At 44.2% G+C, this 27,033-nt stretch overlaps 1 protein-coding gene across 1 annotated transcript in view; it reads right to left on the reverse strand.

The window, feature by feature from the left end:
• Window positions 1-27,033, reverse strand: part of large2 (LARGE xylosyl- and glucuronyltransferase 2) — a 52,699-nt gene that overhangs the window by 12,152 nt on the left and 13,514 nt on the right. Inside the window, exons 2-9 of the mRNA XM_083760105.1 lie at window positions 18,425-18,651; window positions 11,218-11,522; window positions 8,698-8,780; window positions 7,693-7,816; window positions 5,347-5,518; window positions 5,078-5,182; window positions 2,770-2,882; window positions 698-823 (exon numbers count right to left, since the gene is read on the reverse strand). Of these exons, the coding sequence (XP_083616231.1) occupies window positions 698-823; window positions 2,770-2,882; window positions 5,078-5,182; window positions 5,347-5,518; window positions 7,693-7,816; window positions 8,698-8,780; window positions 11,218-11,522; window positions 18,425-18,524 (1,128 nt within the window). The 5' untranslated portion in view covers window positions 18,525-18,651. The remainder of the gene's footprint in view (window positions 1-697; window positions 824-2,769; window positions 2,883-5,077; window positions 5,183-5,346; window positions 5,519-7,692; window positions 7,817-8,697; window positions 8,781-11,217; window positions 11,523-18,424; window positions 18,652-27,033) is intronic.

Consider the following 27,033-nt stretch of genomic DNA (forward strand, 5'->3'; position numbering starts at 1 on the left):
GAGCTTGTAGATCTGCTATTTTTCAATAGCTAAATTATAACATAATGTTTAAAACACCAAAATGGGTTAACCACTTGAACCCCACAAGCTCACAACGTGTCACGTATAACTTGTTGTGACGTGTTGTGAGCTTGTAGACATGCTATTTGTTTTTTTAGCAAGGTCTGCTGGTCCGTCTTAATGTTAAACTGAAGAGGACGAATGTTCTTTTTTTTTTCCCCAACTGCAGTTACTCCAGACTGAGAGAATTTAGACTATAGCCAGAATGGTCATTGCAGCGAGAGAGGCAAGCAAAGAAAATGAGAACGGCCGCAATTAAACCACCAGTGCCGGTCGGGGAAAATAAATAAATAAATAGACCCAGTCATCCCCTAATAATACATTCAGACCCTTCTGGCGCCTACAGTATATGGTCCTTAACTTTAGGACCACAGATGTGTTAGACCTGGGACACCAGGAGCCAGTTGCACCACCTCACACCTAGTTATAGCTTAAAAATGACTTGACATAAAAGCCATTTTGGTGACCAGTGGGGGTCCCTGGGGAGTGGGGACGAGGCTTGAAGAGGCCGGCATGAATAGCATGCTCTTTCTTATTAGGGACACATAATTAGCTCTGTAGCTCCAATGTATTGTGGTCAACACATGTAAAATAATGTAATGTAATGTATTCAATGTAAACCACAGCTATAGCCCACCTTGAGGTCAGACACCTCTGTGTAGCACTGTTCAGAGCGCGTGTGGTCGGACAGCTGGACGTTCCAGAAACAGGGCAGCTGATGCACCAGGACAGGGTTCTGCTTTATGAAGGCATTGAAGATGTCCTGCATGCAACATACGGTACGTTAAAAAATGCATATTTACTTAGACTGTATTAATGCATGGGGCACAACAAAAACATATCACTCTTTAGGTTTGAAATAAAGAAATATATTTCTTCAACTTCATTGCCTTGAGAAACATTTCATTTCACAAAAAAAAAATCAACATATTGAATGTTGGAGTACTTCATTCTTGTTTTGTCTTCTTTTCTTTATAATGTTTTGATATATTTCTCAAACATGAAATGTACTTTCCGCCTGAATGGCAAGGACTATTTAAAGGAGGACGGGAAGCCGAAGACCGTACGGTGGACTCCATGTTAGCTCCCTGGAAGGAAAGAAACATGCGCTAATCGGCTATATGCAGACAACACTTCCGCGTTGGTCTCAATAGGCCCTGCGGTAAGCCCCGCCCGCTCGCTCAGCTGCCTCGATACCGTTGTTAAGCAGGACAAACATCAGCGAACCTCCATTGAGGACCGTGTTATGTCGGCGTTTTTCCGAAGAGGAATAGAAGCATTCATATCAACAACATTCATACTATAATAACGCCATGGTGAAACGTTGCTGTTGGGCGTCCTGCAACAGCACTTAATAAGTACCCAGAACGTTTGGGGCATTTCTTTTTATTCCTTTTCCCGTGGGTGCGCACATCATGCACATGTCAATGTTTACATTCTGGAGGTGGAGGACGCGGCGGTCACTCATTCACCCTCCCTGCTACTAAATCATACTATTAACGTCAACTTTTACTAAACAATGTTTAAATCAATCGTCTAATAAACAACTTACCTTGGAGCAAAATGGTGTGCTTTGTAACTTTCTAATCTCACAGTCCACGCTCAGTTGCTTGTGTTGGTCGGACGGCAGCCACAGGCTCCAGCCTCCAGTCACGTTCCCTCCCACTGCGGTTCAGAAAAAGAACGCTGCTTACCATTTTCTGCACATTGTATCCAAAAAGTGAAGGTCCGCTAATGGTCTAAACTATTTTGAATTTAGGAACGGCAAAGAAAATAGTTTAGACCATTAGCGGACCTTCACTTTTTGGATGCAGAAGGGGGGGGTAAGCAGCGTTCTTTTTTTTCCTGAACCGCAGTGGGAGGGGACGTGACTGGAGCCTGTGGTTGAAGACAGTTATCTGGCTGCCGTCCAACACAAGCAAGTGGCAACTAGAAAGTTACAAAGCACACCATTTGCTCCATGGTAAGTTGTTTGTTGTTTATTAGACGATTGATTTAACCATTGTTTAGTAAAGGTTGACGTTAATACTAGTATGATAGTAGCAGGGAGGGTGAACGAGTGACTCCACCGCCGCTTCCTCCTCTAGAATGTAAACATTGTGCGCACCCACGGGAAAGGAATAAAAAGAGAATGCCCCAAACGTTCTGGGTGCCTATGAAGCACTGTTGCAGGACGACCAACAGCAACGTTTCACCATGGCGTTATTATAGTATGAATGTTGTTGATATGAATGCTTCTATTCCTCTTCGGAAAAACGCCGACATAACACGGTCCTCAATGGAGGTTCGCTGATGTTTGTCCTGCTTAACAACGGTATCGAGGCAGCTGAGCGAGCGGGCGGGGCTTACCGCAGGGCCTATTGCACATGTTTCTTTCCTTCCAGGGAGCAACATGGAGTCCACCGTATGGTCTTCGCTTCCCGTCCTCCTTTAACCCATTTTAGGCCGGGAACCCCTTTTGGTGTTAGCATTACGTTATGCTTTACCTATTGAAAAATAGCAGACCTACAAGCTCGTAGCGCGCCACCGAGTGGCGCGCTACGAGCTTGTGGGTCTGCTATTTTGTTTTTAATCGAAGAACGACTGACATGGAAACACAGCTTTTTCAGAAAACTGTCATTTTCAAACAGACATTTTTTAGAATCTGATCTCAGGTCAGAATGTGTAAATTAAGGCCTTGCTGAATGGGAGGGTGGAGTCATCTCTCACCTGGTCGGCGAGTGACGTACTGAGCATGCTCATTAGCTCTCTCTCGGCGGTCAGGCGCCACATCTGTTCCCAGCCCATCCGACGCAGACGGTCCACATACAGCAGGATGACACCTGCAACAGAACACCATGAAAAACACTCCTTTCTGGGCGGGTTTCTACTTTAGCTATTGAAAAATAGCAGATCTACAATTCCACATGCTCATAGCACGGCACCGAGTGCCACGCTTACGAGCTTGTAGATTTTTGAAAAATCGTTAAAAATGTGCCTCAAATCGTTGAATATATATATATTCTTTCAGAGCGAATGTTTTTAACTCATATCTTTGCTACTGGGAGGGTCCCTGGAACAACATATTTTCAGATGGGGGTCTGCGGCCAATTACATATAATCTTGGGGGTCCTTGACATGAAACATTGAGAACCACTGATATAGAGACATGAGGTTTTCCAGAATATTGACGTCAGGTCTAAATGGGTCACAGAGAACCAAACCAAAGTCCTGAGGCCACTGCCCCTAGAGGGCACTGTTCCTCTGGGTCACAGAGTATTTTCCTTATATAGATATAGAATCTTAAAGGTATATTCAGTGATTTCACTCAAACAACGTTTTTGGCTGGGACCTAAGCCTTTCATCCAATCAGGATAGAGAGCCAAAAACGAAACCTAAGGTTTTATGACCCCCCCAGGGGTTAACTGGGGACCGGGAGGAACTCCTTATATGGTCAGCACACTCTATAGTAGAGAGGATTATCACAACAAAACAAAAAAATAAGTGATATTTGAATTAAGTGAAATCACTGAATATACCTTTAAGATTGTGCCATCACAAAAGGAGTGTAAAGGAGCAACTTGGACACTCAGGCATGAAGGAAGCATGAGTTCAAGTCCGTTGCTCTCCCCTTGTCCCCCATATATGGGGACTAGGTTGGCGGAGGGTGTGTAGAGCCCAGGATCACATTAGATGATTGACACAGGGGTGAAAAATGGGTTACAAAATCGTGGGATAAAAAATATAATTAAAGAAAAAAAAAAGATTGTGCCATCACAAGAACAAGCGGTGTACCAAAAAATAAACAAATCATCCATCTGTCAGGTATGTGACGTATAGTGTCATTTATGATATTGGGTTACGAGAATTGATAACGTATGTGTTTGGAGAACTTTGGTTAAATGATGACCTTTCTTTCCCTCCCCGCCACTTGATGTTTCGTATATCCATATAAGGACAATTGCGGGGGTGGTTTGTTTATTTTTGGAGCACAGTTCTTATATGACTTAACCCATTCTGAACGGGGAACCCATTTTGGTGTTAGCATCATGTTATGCTTTAGCTATTGAAAAATAGCAGATCTACAAGCTCATAGCGCGCCACCGAGTGGCGCGCTATGAGCTTGTAGGTCTGCTAGTTTTTGAAAAAAATCGAAGAACGACTGATTTTTTTTAGAATCTGATCTCAGGTCAGAATGGGTTAATCAGACCAGTGTGTGTCCGGTGGAAACCTCGTATGAATCTGATCTCAGGTCAGAATGGGTTAACGTATTATGGAGAATTTCTATTGGAAAATAACCCGCGACGCAGAGGGATATATAGTGCATCCATACGGGCACTGATGTCAGACTATACAGCGCTCTATTCGTGTCATTTGATCTTTATCAGATCTATTGTGTCTGTCTGTAGATAATCTCTCATTAAAACCCATTCTGACCTGAGATCAGATTCTATAAATGTCTTCTACATCCTGAGAGTTTTCTGAAAAAGCTATGATGAGAAATGACAGAAGATCAAATAGGTCGAAACGTTGTCGAATTTTCAATAAAGAACGTCTTTCTTGTACCTGTGGTGTGTGTGCGGGCTCCATCCACTATCTAACTGGGAGATGGCACCAGTAACTAGGCTCACCCTATTGGGTAACTGGGAGACGGCACCAGTCACTAGGCTCACCCTATTGGGTAACTGGGAGACGGCACCAGTAACTAGGCTCACCCTATTGGGTAACTGGGAGACGGCACCAGTCAGTAACTAGCCAATCGGTAGCAAATCTGTCTCTCAGGCGTATGGAATCCACACTACCAGCTAATTACACAATGCTTTCAATGTCAAACTTGTATTGTATAATCTATTTGATAATATGCATGGAATGTCTTAGTTACAACAATGCACATGCATGACTCTTCCAAACATAGCGCCTAATGACGCACGCATTTACACAGGCAGGGTGACAGAGGGGGGTTAGCGAGCGAGAGAGAGAGAGAGAGAGAGAGAGAGAGAGAGAGGTTTGTGCTGATGGAGAGAGAGGCATTCATTACCTGTGTTGAAGCCTCGACCCAGAGCAGGCCACGGTTTGTGGTTTTTCCATAGATTCCCCAGGTACCAATCACTCTGGTTCTCTACCAGCCCAATCACCTGCTTGTCTGCAATAATAGCATATCAATAGAAAAGTTCACGTACGGCATACATAATAATTTGACTAAAATGTATATTTAATATAGTTTAGCAATAAATGTTTGCATTTTCAAATTCAACATGCTTTTTTTTCCTTCTCCAAACATAAACGTCCGAGTGGTCGTATATATACCAGTGAATTTGGTGAAAATGCCCCAGAGCTCTGCGATGTCGGTGGCGAAGGTGATGTCAGTGTCCAGGACGATGACCTTGGGCAGGTTGGAGGGCAGGGCCTTGGTGAGCGTCAGCTTCATCAGACCGTAGATACCAGAGTAGTGCTTGTTGGGGATCCATGACACCTCCGACTGAAAATACACCGGGAGAAGAACTGTTAAAAATGACCCATGGGCTGACAAAAAGCCAATATTTTGGCATGTTATTTGAAGGAATAGCGGAAAGGTGGATAATGTTTCAACGGGCAGCAATACACCCTCGGCGGCTTAGGAAGAAACTGCTGCCCTAGTAAACAAAAATACTTTCAGTGCGTTTAAAAACTGTAACTATGATTTGAATGAGATAATCTTGACATATAGTTATTTTCCATTAACTCGTTTAGACCTGAGGATTCTACAAAATGACAGTTTTCTGAACAGTCGTTCTCAAAACTTTTCATGTCAATGAGTGGACAAAATATATTGTATTTGGCCACGACCCCCATCTGAAAATATGTTGCTCAAGAGACCCCCCCCACCCCCACCCCAGAAGCAAAGATTTGAGTCAAAAAACGTTTGCTCTGAAAGAATATATATTCAAAGATTTAGCAAAGAATAGCTATTGAAAAATAGCAGATCTACAAGCTCATATCGCGCCACCGAGTGGCGCGATACGAGCTTGTAGGTCTGCTATTTTTGAAAAATCGAAGAGCGACAGGGCCGGCATGGCAGGAATGCAAAAACCAAAAAGCTAAAGCTTCAAACGCGCTGGCTCGCACCAACTAAATGTTTCTTTCAGCGTGAACGGGCAAATAGTGCCTGTGTTCATTAATTATCTCGGTTCATTGTAATTGGAATCAGCACGAGTGCATCATCTGCAAGCCTAATCAGCTTAGAGGCCGGTATGTGTTCTCTTCTTCCATTCACGGGGTGGAATACACGAAGAGTGCCGCTCCTCCTCCGAGTGGGTTGAGACGTTTGAGGAAGCAACAAAGGACTATTGTTCACAGCAGCAGCGCGACTGTGAGGGAAGAGAATGTGACGACGCGACGACGCCCAGGCTGAGCCAGTGACTCTGAGCGATGGAGGAGGCGGAGGAGGAGGAGAGGAGGTACAGGTTGGGTGGAGAGAGAGAGAGAGAACCCGCTGACAGAATGTCAAGACACCGGAGGCCATTCTATAGCGCTGGAAGTGACACAGTAGTACCAGTGTTGTTTTTGTCGACTGAAACCAAGACGAAAGATGTCCGTCGACTACCTTTTTTCCCCACTGATGAAAACTACATGGAAACTAAATGAAAACTAAAGCTATGATGACTAAAACCCAAGACTAAATATACTGGCAATTTCGTCAACAGATACAAACTAAAATGTTAGGAAGGGACTAGTGGACAAGAGATCCAGTATAAGTCATTTTACACTCGGTTGCATGCTGAAAATAACCGAAAATAGGCGATTACAAGCTCACAACGCGTCTTGTAGATCGGCTATTTTCAGCAAGTGTAAAATCAGCCATTACGACGGCATCAAGGCCCGCCAAAATACATTTTGGTCGACTAGATATGTAGATTTAGTCGACTATTCAAGAGACCATGACTAAAACTAAAGTTTGCTGCCAAAGACAACACCACACACTGTCAGACAGAGTGCATGCGTGTGTGAGCGTGTTCTTGCACACATACATGCACGTTATCGCAACTGGGTATCCGATGCAGATGTGTGGGTGTCTTACGCAGACACACATTATGTCACGGGCCATATGACTGCCATTGCAGTCATTTTCATTTGACTGCAATGGCATGCCAGTCACGTTTCTCTGTAAAGTGTGCTGAGATTAACCGGCATTGGTTTGCAGGAACTCTGAAGAAAATCTGTCCCTGCACAAAATATGTGTGTTCTGGACGGGAACCCCTTTTGGTGTTTTAAGCATTATGTTGTACTTTCAGCTATTGAAAAATAGCAGATCTACAAGCTCATAGCGCGGCACCGAGTGCCGCGCTATGAGCTTGTAGGTCTGCTATTTTTGAAAAATCGTGAAAATGTGGCGCAAATCTTTGAATATATATTCTTTCCGAGCAAACGATTGAACTACATATTTTCAGATGGGGGTACATATCATTTTTTGGGGGTCCTTGACATGAAAATATTGAGCACCGCCGATACAGAAACATAGGCATTTCAGGATTTCAGGATTTAGAAGACGTCAGGCCTAACAGAATGAATGCCGCAGTGGAATCTGTGGTGCCAAAATATAATTTGCGTTTACACTTCAGAACAAGAGGGAGCCTTTGGAGTGTTTTCCGTAGGTCGACGGGCCGGGGGCCTCACCTTGAGTTCGTCTGCGTCGTAGAAGCTGACCTGCACAGAGGGAACCATCCAGGACTCAAACAGAGAGCTCAGGATGCGATGAGCCACCGTGTCCGTGATGAAGTGGAAGTGGAGAGGGTTCCTCCTGGAGAGGAGAAGGACGAGAGGGACGGAGGGGAGAAATGAACAGGAGTGTGTGCAAATTTAGGTCTTTCCACTTAACCCGTTCTGACCTGAGATCAGATTCTAAAAATGTCTTCTACATCCTGACAGTTTTCTGAAAAGGCTATGTCATTCTTCGATAAAAAAATAGCAGATCTACAAGCTCGTAGATCTGCTATTTTTCAATAGCTAAAGCATAACATAATGCTAACACCAAAAGGGGTTCCCTCCCAAAATGGGTTAAATTAAACAACATTAAAACTGAATTAAAGTTAAACCCAACTAGGGATGGGAGGATATGAAAATGACATGTCACGATTATTGTGGCCAAAACAAATGCGACTAACAATATTATCGTGATAATCAAAATATGCTTAAAACTTAAAAAATTGCACTTTTATTAAACACAGGTTTAATGTTCCTTGGACAAACATTAAAAACGCCATTAACAATGAACAGAGTTTAATGTTGCTTTTGCCACTAACACAAACATTAAAAACGCCATTACAATGAACAGAGTTTAATGTTGCTTTTGTCTGTTTGTTTTGTCCTTTGTTGTAAAGAGGATAAGAACGCCCCTCACTTCACACAGGTGTGATTTTGTTTTATTATAATGCTCTGCACGTAAACTGGAATGGATTGCATTCTACACTATGCACAATGCACTGCACGTCATGCACAGCTTATGTAACAACACTATGCATCATTCTATGCGTCTGTGTGTGTGTGTGTGTGTGTGTGTGTGTGTGTGTGTGTGTGTGTGTGTGTGTGTGTGTGTGTGTGTGTGTGTGTGGGGGGGGGTGTGGGTTGGTGGGGGGGGGGGGGGGGGGAAGAGGATGCGTTGCTTATGAGAGGTTTTCTCACCTGTGGAAGAGGATAGACTTGACCAGAGTGACCACGTCTCGGCTGGCATTGTGACCGGCACACACACACGCTACGTGGATCAACTGCACAGACAGGGCAAGAAGACACAAGGGCTTTGGGTTAGATTTAGCAGAGTGAGTGACGGCTGACATGGAGCCGCTTCGCAAGAGTATATAATAACCCATTCTGACCTGAGATCAGATTCTAAAAAAGGTCTTCTACGTCCTGACAGTTTTCTGAAAAAGCCATGTTTCTACGTCAGTCGTTCTTCGATTTCTCAAAAAATAGCAGACCTACAAGCTCGTAGCGCGCCACTCGGTGGCGCGCTATGAGCTTGTAGATCTGCTATTTTTCAATAGCTAAAGCATGACATGATGCTAACACCAAAAGGGGTTCCACGCACAAAATGGGATAAACAATCCCCTTCACGATCCAATATCAACATGTCAGATTCAATCATGAATACTCTATTTATACTACAGTATACTATAAAAAAAATACATTGCTGGCGTCAACGACACACAAAATAAATCGCCAACCTTTCCTATTTATAACCGGTGCCCTGCTGTAGAGCCACTGAGTCGGTAACGATGGGAGTTGGAGTTCCATGCCCCACCCGTCGATGGGAGTTGGAGTTCCATGCCCCACCCGTCGATGGGAGTTGGAGTTCCATGCCCCACCCGTCTGAGTCGGTAACGATGGGAGTTGGAGTTCCATGCCCCACCCGTCTGTAGAGCCACTGAGTCGGTAACGATGGGAGTTGGAGTTCCATGCCCCACCCGTCTGTAGAGCCACTGAGTCGGTAACGATGGGAGTTGGAGTTCCATGCCCCACCCGTCGATGGGAGTTGGAGTTCCATGCCCCCCCCGTCGTGCCCGTGTCAGGGTACCCGCTCCGCCCATCTGTCTGTGTCTCTTTTATGCCCAAATATACTGTTCCAGACGTTTTAAAACAATTCTAAATTAGGCTATTATATTGCATTTCGTTTGCCGTTGGGAGGAAACCACCTTTTTTCCATAAATCAATGCTATATTGAACACAGTCTGTGGGTTGGTTAAAAAACTATTGAACCAATGGAAACTGATAAGTATTCAAAAAGCGCTTCGTAAAAAACCTCTCAACTCCATTGGACCCTCAAACTGTCTGCTAAAGCAGCTAACTCCACCACCTCTCCCCCTCTCCTGCAAGTAATTGACAACAATATATAAAGTCTCAAGACCAACTTTGATGAGGCAGTATTGCATTGTTTTACAAATATGTTTTCTCAATTCTCAGAAAAGTGAACATTTTGGAGTTAGGTGGTTTGTTCCCAACAGCAGGGATATTAAGAATTCATCATTTGCTGTGTTTCAAAGAACAGCAGAGAGGCTGAGAAGGGACTGGAGATTTGACTACTGCCATAGAGCACCGAAGTCCTGACCTCACCGTCAGTAGAGGGCGCCAGTCCACAGGTTCGTGTACTTTTTATTTGCGTTGAAATCTCCATCTCTTCCTATAAGAACTGCGTTTGAGAGTAAGTGTAACACATTAAGCGCTAGAAACGAGTCAAACAACCCAGAGACTACATTTTCGGGTAGGCGGCAGCTGCCCATCGCACAACAGAAACTGACATATTAATTACGTTTTTTTCTTTCTTTTTTTTATATATATATATTTAATGTTTCGTGGTTCGTACGAGTCGAGTCACTGCCAGCTGATCTCACGTCAACGAGGAATCTCAGGGACGCAATGTGTTGACAGCTGTTGACAGTACATTAGCAGCGACATTGCTTTCTTACCCTTTGTAGTTTCAAGGCTTTTGCGGCCACAATAATTCCATTTTCTCCAGAAACTGGCTGCATCAAATATGAATGGACATCATTAATGACGCACAGCCACCCCCCCCCCCCCCCCCCCCCCCCCCCCCCCCGACAGAAAGGCCGGGGTGATCGGTTTATTTTTCAAACACAGACCTAAAAATGGGGATTTCAATGCAAATACAAAAATCACACCCGTGTGAACTGAGTGGTGCAATTCCCTCTCTCTGTTTCTGGCGCCCTCTACTGGTACTAATAAGTCATATACTCGTGCTCACACACACATGAGACATAGGTAGACACACGGACATTGCTGGTTGTAGGAGTGGTTGCACCACTCAAAAAAATACATGAACCTGTGTACTGGCGCCCTCTACTGAAAGTGACGTCAGACTTGGGTGCTCTATTTAACCCATTCTGAACGGGAACAACCTTTTGGTGTTAGCATCATGTTATGCTTTAGCTATTGAAAAATAGCAGATCTACAAGCTCATAGCACGCCACCGAGTGGCGCGCTACGAGCTTGTAGGTCTGCTATTTTTGAAAAAATCGAAGAACGACTGACATTTTTAAAAATCTGATCTCAGGTCAGAATGGGTTAATCAGACCAGTGTGTGTCCAGTGGAAACCTCGTATGAATCTGATCTCAGGTCAGAATGGGTTAAACGCAGGACCAACAGTATGTCCACCAACCAGCTGAAGCCATGCGGTGAGCGGTACCGACCTCACACTTCTGGACGGTGGGCGAGCGGGGACACTCCGTGTGGTTGTTCCTCTCCTCCGCCGTGCTCTCGGCGTCCTCCGGCCCGGTGTCGGCCGACGCCCCCCACTGCTGGTTACCGCCGTAGTTGCCGCCGTCGGGCGCTTTGCTGCCCTGGCCCTGCTGCTGCTGCGATTGGCTGAGCTGCAGCCGGATCTGGCGGTTCTCCTCCTCCACCTCTCGCACCCGAGACTCCAGGACGGCCCGCTCCAGGAGCCCCGTGGCCGGGGAGTCGGCCAGGCACGGCGCCAGGAGGAGCGATCGTCCGTCTGGGGGAGGAGAGGAGAAAGAGAGACTAGTTAAAGAGGAGAGGAGAAAGAGAGACTAGTTAAAGAGAGGAGAGGAGAAAGAGAGACTAGTTAAAGAGGAGAGGAGAAAGAGAGACTAGTTAAAGAGGAGAGGAGAAAGAGAGACTAGTTAAAGAGAGGAGAGGAGAAAGAGAGACTAGTTAAAGAGGAGAGGAGAAAGAGAGACTAGTTAAAGAGGAGAGGAGAAAGAGAGACTAGTTAAAGAGGAGAGGAGAAAGAGAGACTAGTTAAAGAGAGGAGAGGAGAAAGAGAGACTAGTTAAAGAGGAGAGGAGAAAGAGAGACTAGTTAGAGAGGAGAGGAGAAAGAGAGACTAGTTAGAGAGGAGAAAGAGAGACTAGTTAAAGAGGAGAGGAGAAAGAGAGACTAGTTAGAGAGGAGAGGAGAAAGAGAGACTAGTTAAAGAGGAGAGGAGAAAGAGAGACTAGTTAAAGAGGAGAGGAGAAAGAGAGACTAGTTAGAGAGGAGAGGAGAAAGAGAGACTAGTTAAAGAGGAGAGGAGAAAGAGAGACTAGTTAGAGAGGAGAGGAGAAAGAGAGACTAGTTAAAGAGGAGAGGAGAAAGAGAGACTAGTTAGAGAGGAGAAAGAGAGACTAGTTAAAGAGGAGAGGAGAAAGAGAGACTAGTTAGAGAGGAGAGGAGAAAGAGAGACTAGTTAAAGAGGAGAGGAGAAAGAGAGACTAGTTAAAGAGGAGAGGAGAAAGAGAGACTAGTTAAAGAGGAGAGGAGAAAGAGAGACTAGTTAAAGAGAGGAGAAAGAGAGACTAGTTAAAGAGGAGAGAGAGAGAGAGAGAGACTAGTTAAAGAGGAGAGGAGAAAGAGAGACTAGTTAGAGAGGAGAGGAGAAAGAGAGACTAGTTAAAGAGTGGATGAGGAAGTAGTAAGAGGAGAAAGAGAGACTAGTTAAAGAGGAGAGGAGAAAGAGAGACTAGTTAAAGAGGAGAGGAGAAAGAGAGACTAGTTAAAGAGGAGAGGAGAAAGAGAGACTAGTTAAAGAGGAGGAGAAAGAGAGACTAGTTAAAGAGGAGAGGAGAAAGAGAGACTAGTTAAAGAGGAGAAAGATAGACTAGTTAAAGAGGAGAGGAGAAAGAGAGACTAGTTAAAGAGGAGAGGAGAAAGAGAGACTAGTTAAAGAGGAGAGGAGAAAGAGAGACTAGTTAAAGAGGAGAGGAGAAAGAGAGACTAGTTAAAGAGTGGATGAGGAAGTAGTAAGAGGAGAAAGAGAGACTAGTTAAAGAGGAGAGGAGAAAGAGAGACTAGTTAAAGAGGAGAGGAGAAAGAGAGACTAGTTAAAGAGTGGATGAGGAAGTAGTAAGAGGAGAAAGAGAGACTAGTTAAAGAGGAGAGGAGAAAGAGAGACTAGTTAAAGAGGAGAGGAGAAAGAGAGACTAGTTAAAGAGGAGAGGAGAAAGAGAGACTAGTTAAAGAGGAGAGGAGAAAGAGAGACTAGTTAGAGAGGAGAGGAGAAAGAGAGACTAGTTAAAGAGGAGAGAGAGAGAGAGACTAGTTAAAGAGGAGAGGAGAAAGAGAGACTAGTTAAAGAGGAGAGGAGAAAGAGAGACTAGTTAAAGAGGAGAGGAGAAAGAGAGACTAGTTAGAGAGGAGAGGAGAAAGAGAGACTAGTTAAAGAGGAGAGAGAGAGAGAGACTAGTTAAAGAGGAGAGGAGAAAGAGAGACTAGTTAAAGAGGAGAGGAGAAAGAGAGACTAGTTAAAGAGGAGAGGAGAAAGAGAGACTAGTTAAAGAGGAGAGGAGAAAGAGAGACTAGTTAAAGAGGAGAAAGAGAGAGAGACTAGTTAAAGAGGAGAGGAGAAAGAGAGACTAGTTAAAGAGTGGATGAGGAAGTAGTAAGAGGAGAAAGAGAGACTAGTTAAAGAGGAGAGGAGAAAGAGAGACTAGTTAAAGAGGAGAGGAGAAAGAGAGACTAGTTAAAGAGGAGAGGAGAAAGAGAGACTAGTTAAAGAGGAGAGGAGAAAGAGAGACTAGTTAAAGAGGAGAGGAGAAAGAGAGACTAGTTAAAGAGGAGAGGAGAAAGAGAGACTAGTTAAAGAGTGGATGAGGAAGTATAGTAAGCCTTGTTGAGCCTTGAGGCCCACAGGGAAGGTGCCGATCTCCTGTTTCTGTAGCATATATCTAAATGACGCTTTGCGCAAAGACCCGCCTGGCAGCACTGTTTAACCCATTTCGACCTGGGATCGATTTTGCAAATGTCTTCTAAATCCTGACTGTTTTCTTGAAAAAGCTGTTTTTCTATGTCAGTCGTTCTCAAACACTTTCATGTCACTTTTCACGATGCTTCGAAAATAGCAGACCTAGAAGCTCGTAGCGCGCCACTCAGTGGCGCGCTACGAGCTTGTAGGTCTGCTATTTTTCAATAGCTAAAGCACGACATAATGCTAACACAAAAAGGGGTTCCTGCTCAAAATGGGTAAATGCTAATTTATTTGTGCGAGTTATATGTGTTTTCTTTTGTTGAATTACTCATGACAAAGTTGTAAAAGTCAACAGTATGTACAGTATATCCATAAAATAATCAAGCAGCACGTGCAGACAATACAATACAATACATTTATTATAGGGCGTAGCAGCGACACAGCGGGGGTGCGTTCACACACGGGCAGATGGGATGATGCAAAGACGCGTTGTGAGTTGATTTGGAGAAGCTAAGTTAGTTTAGTTACTTTATTGACACAAATGTATAAAACATTGGGTCCAAACAATAATCGAAAACCCATGAATAAAAAAAATACAAAAAGAAAAAATACAAAATACAATACAATACACAACACCAAATCCCTTTACAACAGGAGCTTTCTATTGCTCCACAAGTGACAGGCAGGCATGTAGCATTACGCAAAGTCCCTCTGTTAGTGCCCCACAAAGAGTGAGCTCAAATCAATACACTCGTGTCCATATTTCACTCGGATGTCTTGTGTGAGGGGACAGGGGGACACACCAGTATGTGCTGTTCGTTTTGTATACCAGTCTCACATTGACAAATACGCTGTTCCCATTTACTATGAGTGGACGATCCAAACCGTGTAAAGGTTATCCTCAAATAGGCCTCAATGTAAGGTGTGCTGCTGGTGCCGGTATAGAGTGGATGAACAGATAGATCTGGGTTGATGGCTCCGTATGTCTTATATCTTGTTATTCATGAATCATGTCCCTTCGGTCACTCTCAATATGATCTCGTTTTTCCATTATCTCAGATAAATGAGAATACATGACTTGGTTCTCCTTTAGCAATTGAACATGCATCATTCCGTCTTTGCATCGTCATGTCGCTGGCTTCCTTTGACAATGAATGGTAGACTGTATCTTTGCATCGTCATGTCGCTGGCTTCCTTTGACAATGAATGGTAGACTGTATCTTTGCATCGTCATGTCGCTGGTGGACTGCATCGTTTAATCTGCCCGTGTGAACACAACATCACAGCAGCCGTCACGAGCTCCTAATCTCACTTCACTCCATTTCACTCTCGCTCTTTTCATTTCACTTTCGCTCCCTTTTCTTTTCTCACTAACAGATGAGAGAGGGAACATTCCCTAATGCCTCATTTCAGCTGTGGGCCAGCTGCTCCTCAGACAGGGAGCGGAGAGAGAGACAGAGAGACAGAGAGACAGAGAGAGAGAGAGAGAGAGAGAGAGAGAGAGAGAGAGACAGACAGACAGACAGAGACAGAGACAGAGACAGAGAGACAGAGTCAGAGACAGAGACAGAGACAGAGACAGACAGAGACAGAGACAGAGACAGAGACAGACAGAGACAGAGAGACAGAGACAGAGACAGAGACAGAGAGACAGAGAGACAGAGAGACAGAGACAGAGACAGAGACAGAGACAGAGACAGAGACAGAGAGAGAGACAGAGACAGAGACAGAGACAGACAGAGACACAGAGAGACAGAGACAGAGACAGAGACAGAGACAGAGATAGAGACAGAGACAGAGACAGAGAGAGACAGAGACAGAGACATAGATGTTCCAGTTATCTTCTTGGTTATACAGTATAAGATGCTGTTTGATGGTGATGTTTCAAATCACTCCTGAAGAACCATTTCGTTGTGATTTCTATGTATTTTCTATGTATTTTTCACCTTTCTTATCCTTTATCCACTGCTGTGCCATTATATGGTGTTTTTTTATTGATCCATAATATGTTCTATGCTCTTGTTGTTCAGCGCTTTGTGACCTTGTTCTTGAAAGGTGCTATATATTATAAATAAAGCTTTATTGAGTGGTGCAACCACTCCAAGGAACAGCAATGTCTGTGACCTGTGTTGGTTGGTTAACCTATGTGTTGGTTGATGAGCACCAGTATGTACCAGCAGGTGCGCCAGAAACAGAGAGAGACAGTGCTGCACTGTCCACCACTCGGTTCACACAAGTGTGATTTTATTATTAAAAGCAACAACAAAAAAGACGGCATCAAGGCCCGCCAAAATACATTTTAGTCGACTAAATCACCTGTAGATTTAGTCGTCTAAAATCTCATGGGATGTAGTCGACTAAAACTAAACCAACACATTCCAGGTGACTAAAATGTGACTAAAACTAAGTGAAAACTAATCAAGGGACAATGACTAAAACTAAAATAGAAATGTGCTGCCAAAAACAACAGTGATATTACCTACTGTGACTGCTACAGGCCCACTCACTGTGTAGTGGTGGTGCTGTGCGGTAACACATCCTCCTGCATGTGTTAAAGTCGTGACATGCTATTTATAATATCACCGTGAATCATCACAGCAGTCCAACATAAAGAGTGTCTTAATATAAACAGGACCTACATGCACTTCCAGTCCAAACAATGAAATTGTGCTGAATTGTGAAATGAATTGTGCTTTTTCTTTTTGACATTTAAAGTGGAAATTTCCACTTAATATAATTAAATGTCAACGCCATGAAATGACACACACGTGCTATACACTCATCTGAACACGCATGTACCACACACACACACACCAACTCCCACTGTGTATACTGCAGGCCAGGCCGGTTCTCAATGACTTTGCCTGGAGACCTCTCTCTCTCTCTCTCTCTCTCTCTCTACGTCAGACAAGCCCTCCATCAGCCTCTCCAGTCATCTCGGTTCTCCATACATCTGGCCAGCTCGTTTGTGCTTTCTGCACAAATGCTTTGGCCATGTCTCAGGATAATAATAATAATAATCATCTGGGAACCCCCCCAGGTGTGCTGTATAGTAACGTCAAGTCAGGAGACTTCATTACCTTCCATTTCCTCCAGCTGGCTCTCTTGGTGAGACGTGAGAGGCCAACAGCCTAGCATAGCAGACTTGAGCCAAGAGTTGCCGTGTCGACCGCGAAGGCGATTCCACGTAGCAGACCCATAGTAGACTCACACGTTCTCACCCAGTTTACATGATGTGTTTAATCGGAGACATTGCAGCCCAGAACACCCGGCGACAGGAATGCGGTGCCAACTAAACACACTTTACAATCTAAAGCACGTGTCTTATAGGAACTTACTTTGAAAACACACTTCACAATCTGCTCCTGTACTTTCAATTCATATAGTCTCCTACCGTCTCGCTCTCGCACGCACGCACGCGCACGCACGCACGCACAGAGTAGCTGACACCGGGAATGTTTCCACCCTCCCTCAGAAAGGAGACAGAGAGAGAGAAAGAGAAAGCAGAGGTATAGAGAGGAGGCTGAAACATCGCCTCCTCTTACAGTATATAGAGAAACTCAACCCGTCTGGGGGGGTGTGGGAGGCATGGAAGATAGTTTTTACAGACAGACAGACAGACACCACGAGGACATAGATACTGCACGTTACTGCACGTTAGCAATATCAAATGCCTGTTTGTGTGTGAAGGATTGCAGTGCTGCTTAAAAACCCGTTTTGACCTGGGAACGATTCTACAAATGTCTTCTAAATCCTGACAGTGTTCTGAAATGTTTCGATGTCAGTGGTTCTCAAATATTTTCATGTCAAGGACCCCCAATATTATATGTAATTGGCCGCCGACCCCCCATCTGAAAATATGTAGTTCCAGGGACACCCCCAGAAGCAGAGCAAAGAATATATATTCAAAGACTTGCGCCACATTTTCACGTTTTTTTTTCAAAAAAAAATCAGACCTACAAGCTCCTAGCGCGGCACTCGGTGCCGCGCAAGGAGCTTGTAGGTCTGCCCGAGCTTGTAGATCTGCCCGTTTGCGTGTAAAGGATTGCAGCGCTGCTTGCCGAAAGCGCTCCAGCTGTCTGAAAACCCAAGTCACTCAATCGTCCTGTAGTTCCTCTGAGCTAAAATGGTTTGCGACCGCACGGCAGCTCGTCAGTCATCAGTGTGCACGAACGAGCGTGCACGCGTGTGTGTGTATTTCAGACACTCTTATTCACTGGAGCGCAGACGTAAGAGAGGCAAAAAAAGAGGTTTACCCTGAGATGCCAACTAAACGTGTCAGTCTAAGCGTCATATATTAACAGGAGAATGTATGCCGATTCATGGGGCTCCATCTATCTATCACATTCGTGGAACATTTATTGCCACGTCATTTAGTACTGAAATGGTGAAAATCATATAGTTTCATAAATTATTACAATTTTATCATCAATTCAACCCATTTTGGGGGCGGGAACACCTTTTGGTGTTTTTTTTAAACATTGTTATAATTTAGCTATTGAAAAATAGCAGATCTACAAGCTCGTAGCGCGCCACCGAGTGGCGCGCTACGTGCTTGTAGGTCTGCTATTTTTTTTTTTTTATCGTTAAAATGTGGTGCAAAGTGAATGTTTTTAACTCGGGTCTAAATGGACTAATCAAATGAAATAAAACACACTGTTATTTTACATTATGCAGTTCATAATAATAACATTATTTTGTTCATAACTCACTCTCCATGTTGCCGGCCAGCAGGTACAGCCAGGTGACGAGGACGACGGCGGTGAGCGACGCCAGCAGCAGCTTGACGCGCCCGCGGCACAGCAGCTGCATGGTGGGACGGGTGATTGGCGCAGAGCTCCGGGCGAGGCGGGCGGGGCGGGGGAGGGGTCAAGGAGCTCGTCAGTGGCAGGTGGGGCTCAGTCCCTCTGTGGCTCCCTGCAGCATCCTCTCATCTGAGCTGGACATGAGGAAAGGAAAGGAAACACAGGAGAGACGGGTCCGTCACAACTGGGCTCTGTGGGGACACTGGTGTGAGCCTTAAAGGTTTTATGACATTCATTTTTTTCTTTTAGGTTTTATGACCTCAATTACACCCAAAAAACCTGAACTTTGAACATTCAGTGGATTTTCTGTGGTCTGAAGTTTTCCATGGGGTTTGGAAGCCTTTTGAGCTACAATGAAAACAGGCAACACAGTGAAAACAGTGACATCTGCTGGCAATTCCCATTGACATATATGGGATTTGCAGGGTCTTAATTACATCACTTACTGCAGGCAAATCAGAGCACCTGTTTGAGCCAGAAAACCCCAGATCACAGAAAATCTACTGAATGTTAAAAGTTCATGTTTTTTGGGTGCAATTGAGATTCGAAAACCCCCAAAAAATAAGAACAATTCCCAAACCTTTTTTTTAATGTCACAATCCCTTTAAGTTCTGGCAGTGAGGAATCCACACACACAATAACACACACACACACGCACGCTCGCGCAAATATATTGCGGTCCTGTCGATTTTCTGGAATAAATATTTTCACGGTTTTTCAAAAATAGCAGACCTACACAAGCTCGTATCGAGGCCCACCAAAATACACTTTAGTCGACTAATTCAACCGTAGATTTAGTCGACTAAAATCCCATTTAGACCTGAAGCCGATTCTACAAAAAAATGTCTTGTAAATCTGAAAATGTCTGAAAAACCCATGTTTCTATATGTCAAGGACCCCAAAAATGATATGTACGGTATTTGGCCGCCAAGCCCCCCCCATCTGAAAACATGTAGTTCCAGGGACCGCCCACCCTCCCCCCGGAAGCAGAGATTTATAGAGTTAAAAATGTTCGCTCTGGCCCAGGCCGTAGCGTAACGGTCTGGGCACCGGACTGGTGATCCAGTCGCAGTGTGCCGCGGGTTCGACTCCCGAACCCGACACGGCCTTTGCCGCATGTCATCCCCCCATCTCTCTCCCGTTTCCTGTCAGCCTACTATCTGTCCCTTCAAAAATCAATAAAAGGCGTAAGCCGCAAAAAAATATCTTAAAAAAAAAAAAAAAAAGAATATATATTCAAAGATTTGCGCCACATTTTCACGATTCTTTGCTTTAAAATTCTTAGCGTTATATGTGGTATGTATATCAGAGCTTCCCTGACCCCACTATAGTACATACAGGCATAGTGGCTGCTATGCACTTCAAACTGCAGAGCCAAAGCAATGACGAACGACAAGGTAGTCATTATTGAGAAATAAACACAGAGCCTCACACAAAGCAGAGTCTTAATCACCTTGAAGGAGTGAATAGAAGAGCGAAGGATGGCGGCGGCGCGTGGAACGATGAATGACAGAGAGAAAGGGACAGTAAGTGGGGAGGTTGTATTGTACTGTAGCTGAGAGGTTGTTACACAGATACTTACTGAAGAAATCAATAATACTTTGGCACAAAATATACCAACAACAGAGAGTGTATTGATGAACACAAGATACGTATACAGAGATTGAATACAAAGTATTTCAGTATTTCAAGTACTTCGGTTAAAAAGGAAATATTTGCAATTAAGGTCTGTCGTGCTCCACATCATCAAACTAGGCAGTGCTGATCAAATGTGGATGGAGAAACGGCATTGTGCATTTCTCACATCAGTGTTTACAGAAACGTTCCAATCCTTAGTGTACCGTTTGGTTGTGAAAGGAGATTGTTATTTGGATACGACAGAAAACCAAGCACCGTGGACTGATCTGATCGTCCAAAGCAACGTGCGGTCCATCATTCATATCAGTCTGGCATCGAGATAACATTTGCAGAGAGAATCAACATAGTGAAACAATGGTTTCCTTGCCTGTTGCCGTGAGCAGCCGCCTACACTACAGTGACCAAAGGGCTTTTCTTTTTTTACAGTACATTGTTTTCTTTTCTTTCTTTCTTTTTTTTCATTGTATACAATTCAACAAGTGGATTTGCTTCAACTGTGCCACAGTTTGTTGCGTCTTGGGTCGCGACAGTCAATGTTGACCACTTGACCCTTGTTATCCCGATCTGAACACGACGCGACACATTGGGAATGACCTCCACATCTGAGTCACACGACCGTCCAGAAGAACAGAAAGCTACCCTTATCAACACAGCCTCCGATAGGATACCCTCGCGACAATCTGGGTACTACCCATCGGCAAAACAAAGGAAAAACAGCACCCTCTTTTCATTTGAACGGAGCCAACAGTCTGTCTGAGAGAGAGAGAGACTACTCTTGCGATAACAAGCCCCTTGCTCTGCCTCGGGCTGCCTGCGGGGTATGTTAGCCCCAAATCAACTCATCGTCATAAATGGTGGTACTTGAAAAGTTGGTGTGATTCTGTCTCTCTTTCACAGTTCACACATCCTCCGTCTTCATCTCTGCTTCCCACCTTCGTTCATATGCTCGGGCTGATTAGAACCGGGACTCTGTCTTTGTATCACGACATTATTAATGAATCCCATGTGACTCTATATTACACAACAACAGTCACACAAACAGAATGGATGCAGACGCCGGCAGGGAAACGTGGAGCTCGGTGTCTACAACAATACAAGAATGCTCTACTCCGTCACAAAAGGACAAGAACATAATGTTTTTAAATGGAACCATGGGGGGTCCATTTGGTTAAATTGTTACCGTCCCCGATATCAAATGAACGGGGTTGCAGGACATTTTCTGCTGGATTATTTTTTGAGTGCCTTACGGAGCTATGTGTGTGGCTGGCATGGGTGGCTGTGTGGGTGGGTGGCTGGGTGTGTGGCTGGCATGGGTGGCTGTGTGGGTGGGTGGCTGGGTGTGTGGCTGGCATGGGTGGCTGTGTGGGTGGGTGGCTGGGTGTGTGGGTGGGTGCGTCTGAGCACGAAAACAGCATGGTTGTTTTTCACCACCTGTGCGCAACCTAACACACACACAAACACACAAACGCACATATGAACCGTATATATGGAGATTTCGGGTGTGCCAGTACAGTGACAATACAGTACAGTAGAGGGTACCGTATAGGGACCCCCACACGGTCATTTCTCAACCGTTTAGGACGCAGAGCGAGCGGCTCGCCGGAATCCGGGCCAGCACCCTGGGTACGTTCCTGTGGGTCTGGAACCTCTGTACCACCTTACTGCATGTATAGACGCCGCTGCCAAGAGCTCAAGAACCTGATGTCGGATAGGAAACTGTGGAAGGCAAGCGAGGGCAAGCGAACCAGGAATCCCGCGTACTGCAACTAAACTAATACAAAAAGCAAAGCAGGCACTGTATTAATCTGTTTTTAATGACCAAAATACGTTATAGAAGCCGTGTGATCTGGGGAAAAGTTCAACTTTAATTTTGACCAGCTGTCAACTGCACCAGAAAAGCACAGACCGTCATTAACCCATTTTGACCTGCTTTTCTGAAAAAGCTATGTTTCTGTGTAAGTCGTTCTTCGATTTTTCAAAAACAGCAGACCTACAAGCTTGTAGATCTGCTATTTTTCAATAGCTAAAGCATAACATAATGCTATAACACCAAAAGGGGTTCCGGCCCCAAAATGGGTTGAGTTCCATTTCAACGACCACGGTACATGGAAACTGTTTATCCAACAATGTTTCAAAACGAAGCACAGTCAAAAGTTCACAAAGTATGCCAAAGTTATGCCAAGTAGTACTTCATATAGTAGTTAAAAAATGTCCAGACAAGATTGAACCGAGGTAAAGAAAAAAGCATCACGCCTGACGCCCGACACAATGCCATAATTCATAACATGAGACTGGAACAGGAACAGACTGCATACTGTGGTTCTAGCTAGGCCTAACTGTAGCTCGTAGGTTCCAAGGTTTGTTTGGAGGCGTGGGCTTGGCATGGAGGCCACTGGAACACAAAGTGATTGACACCCAGTGGAAACAAAACAGCACACAGTAACCATCCTTTAAAAAAAAGCCTGGCTTACAGGAAAGCATGTGGGCAATAAATGAAATGACACATCCTGTAGAAAAGAGAAGGAGCGCTAGAGTAAAGCTTCATCATCAAAATGATTTCCATTCTAATGCGTCTAAAGTAAATGTGTACATTTTTGAGAATGTTTCATTATTTAAAAGGGGGATTTCTCCCATGTTAAGTGCAGATAGCAACGCATTTAGGCCAAAGTTATCGGTATATATACGAGACATTTGGGTGTAGATGTTTTACGAGGTGATCAGGGAGGTTGACGTATACAATGTAGATTGTTAGCGATAATGAAAGGTGCTGAGACAGGGAATAAAGGCGTGAAAGGAGATGAGGAGGAGAGGAGAGGAACCATTGTGCTGTGAATCTGTATGGGCTCCTTTAGCCTTCCATGCTCATAAACCCAGAGTGGATATAAAAGAGAAGGGACGGGGCTACTAAAGAGGACTTTAATAGGTAGCCTTTGTTGATTCTGCAGCAGCAGCACAAAAACAGTTACACTTTTGGAGATGTAATTGTCACTGTAAAAAGCAGAGGGTTCAGCTATACTGGCACAGATATGAGAAGGAGGGAATGGCTTGAACGGCTGCTCCTGTCCTCCAGTCTACACAAGAGTCTACGCAAGAATGCTACGAATGGTTGTCACATGGTACGGACCGCATCAGAAATGTGGACCTCTATGGGAACCTAGTACCACGGGGCACGGTCAAAGTCAGAGAGAGAAGGATGAGGCTGGCCGGCAGGGCACTGCGTCAGGCACCCAGAACTTTGAGGCAAGTAAATTGACCCCATGGGAGACAACCCAGGGCAAAGCCAGGAGGGGAAACAAGCGTACCACCTGTAGACGGCGCGACAGCTTGGCTGACAACACTGCAGATGCTCAAGAACCTGATGTTGGATAGGAAATGGTGAAGTTGGTGTTGGCTAGGCATGTTTAATGTTTAATGTATTGTTTTGTCTATGTACTGTATAAATTGTGTTGTGCCCGAGGACCCCCCTCTAAAACGAGATGATACATCTCAAGGGGCTATCCTCTAAAGGAAATACATTTTCAATAATATAGACCTCACTCTCACAGCAACTAACTACGTCCTCCAAGTCAGAGCTGGGGTTTGGCTGACAGACGGACAGACAGAAGATGTGTGGGTGGCACATACTGTAAAATAAGGCATACCTTTACTGCAAATGAAGCCACGGACATGCCTTTCTGCAAGAAAGAATAAAAATAAACAAACAAACGGAGGCGTACGTACGTACGTGTCTCTATCTCTGTCTCTAAAACGCCGCTGTCAGTCAGAGCATGGCCCAGAGGGGGAGAATATGAGGAGCTGAGAGCACGCAGTGCCCTGGCCTAATGGCCAGTGTCTTTAGAGGGAAGAGGGAACATGGCCATTCAAACACTGAAGTGCTTTTTAGCACTGTGCTAATCAGGGAGGGAGATAGCGCCGCTGATTAAGCCAAGGCACAATCAGGACGTACTTCCTCCATTAGAGACGGTGATAAGAGAGGAGACAGATAATCAACTCGCCTCCATCTGCCTCTGTTCACCTCTGGCCAACATCACCTCATTCTTCTGCTGCTGCTTTGTTGCACTCTCTTGTGCACGTACAGCCCACATGTGTGAGAGGGGGGGGGGATGAAGAGAGGGGATTTGTACTGTACATACTTGCTGTGCAAACATACCCATGGTGACAAAGCGTAAGACAGCAGGCAACAATAAGTGTTCAAATTGTGTGTGCAGACTGGGCACGTGCATGGTTATGCGTGGGGTGGGGATGCTGTGTCATGTCATCAAATTATGGCATAGTTCCATGTGTGAACTGATTCTGTTTTGAGCTGAAGTCATCCATTGGAGCAGGGACAATAAAAGCCATAGATCATGACCATAAAACAGTTTTATTTCGTTCATAAAAATAATTGGAAAATTGGTAGTGGAGTGTGTATATATTTTAAGGGTAAATGAACTATGGAACCTTGTTGTTGTATTATATAGCACCAATGGAGAAACATGTTTGCCTCATTTTATATTTACTTTTAATTTAGATGTTTAGATGTATTGAAGTTTTTAGTTTGTTTTCCACTTTTCTCACATGTCTATTTAATGAATCGTGTATATTTAGTGAGGAAAGTGAATTGATGGGGTGGGGGGAGGGATGTTGAGTGGGTGGAAAGTGGTGAGTCTTTTGTCCTTAGATAAACTTTATTTTAGATACAATAAGTGCATATAAAACTAAGTTTAAGCAAGGTCCTTAAAAGTGGTCTTTAAAACACCTGAACCCTAGTATCCCTATTAAAAAATAGCAGCCCATAGCCCGGAGACACAATCGTAAATCATCGCTGAAAGTCCCTTCCAGCTAACAACTACTATAATTTTTACAATACTATTAAGAATATAAACACTACAATAAAGACGACCATTAAAGTAAAAGAAAACACCTTTGCCAGCACGAGGTTTTTTTTTTTACTCACATGGTAGAAACAGCCTACATCCGAATGCTCCGTGCACGCTGTTATTAGTGGTATTTCTGCTCATAAATGGGATAAAGTACCATGTTTGGGAGCTTATCAAACATTAATCTGAGCTCACGCCAATATTAATAATCCTCCCGGCAATCGTCCTCAGCCTGGAGTGAGACTATGGACTACAGAAATGTTAGTACACAGCCTGGAGTGAAACTATGGACTACAGATATGTTAGTACACAGCCTGGAGTGAGACTATGGACTACAGATATGTTAGTACACAGCCTGGAGTGAGACTATGGACTACAGATATGTTAGTACACAGCCTGGAGTGAGACTATGGACTACAGATATGTTTAGTACACAGCCTGGAGTGAGACTATGGACTACAGATATGTTAGTACACAGCCTGGAGTGAGACTATGGACTACAGATATGTTAGTACACAGCCTGGAGTGAGACTATGGACTACAGATATGTTAGTACACAGCCTGGAGTGAGACTATGGACTACAGATATGTTAGTCCACAGCCTGGAGTGAGACTATGGACTACAGATATGTTTAGTACACAGCCTGGAGTGAGACTATGGACTACAGATATGTTTAGTACACAGCCTGGAGTGAGACTATGGACTACAGATATGTTAGTACACAGCCTGGAGTGAGACTATGGACTACAGATATGTTTAGTACACAGCCTGGAGTGAGACTATGGACTACAGATATGTTAGTACACAGCCTGGAGTGAAACTATGGACTACAGATATGTTAGTCCACAGCCTGGAGTGAGACTATGGACTACAGATATGTTTAGTACACAGCCTGGAGTGAGACTATGGACTACAGATATGTTAGTACACAGCCTGGAGTGAAACTATGGACTACAGATATGTTAGTCCACAGCCTGGAGTGAGACTATGGACTACAGATATGTTAGTACACAGCCTGGAGTGAGACTATGGACTACAGATATGTTAGTACACAGCCTGGAGTGAGACTATGGACTACAGATATGTTAGTACACAGCCTGGAGTGAGACTATGGACTACAGATATGTTTAGTACACAGCCTGGAGTGAGACTATGGACTACAGATATGTTAGTACACAGCCTGGAGTGAGACTATGGACTACAGATATGTTTAGTACACAGCCTGGAGTGAGACTATGGACTACAGATATGTTAGTACACAGCCTGGAGTGAGACTATGGACTACAGATATGTTAGTCTACAGCCTGGAGTGAGGCTGGACTCACTCCAAAAAACTATGTTTCTATGTCAGTGGTTCTCAAAAAATGTCATGTCAAGGACCCCAAAAATTATATGTATTTGGCCACTGACCCCCATCTGAAAAGTATGTTGTTCCAGGGACCTCCAGAAGCAAAGATTTGAGTTAAAAATGTTCACTCTGAAAGAATATATTCAAACATTTGGGCTTCATTTTCACGATTTTTCAAAAATAGCAGACCTACAAGGTCGTAGCACAGCACTCAGTGCTTGTAGATCTGCTATTTTTCAATAGCTAAAGTATAAAATAATGCTTAAAACACCAAAAGGGGTTCCCGACAGGCCTGGAATTGCATCCTTTTAGGGGCAAGGCCACTTGGCCTTTAGTGTGATCAACTTTTTGAGGGCACAAGGCTGAGTGCCAGGGCATGAAGGCAATCAATTAAAACAATGATTTTAAGTCCCCGGTCACATTATTTTAGCTTAAAGGTTAAGGATGATTACATTTATTTATTTTTCCAAAGCGAACATTGGTTCAGAACAGTGCTTCTTAAATACATAATAACAGCTTTAAACAACAAAATATAAGTAGCTACTGTTGTAAAATATTGTAAACCTGTATGTAACATGTATTGGGGTACCAGTCCAGATCCAATTATAATGAAATGGCCTAGGACCCTGTCATCCTAGGGCCTAGGCTAATTCAGGTCCTTGACATTAAA

Source organism: Protomyctophum parallelum, assembly GCF_964188405.1.
Source record: "Protomyctophum parallelum genome assembly, chromosome: 2".
Classification (NCBI taxonomy): Eukaryota; Metazoa; Chordata; class Actinopteri; order Myctophiformes; family Myctophidae; genus Protomyctophum; species Protomyctophum parallelum.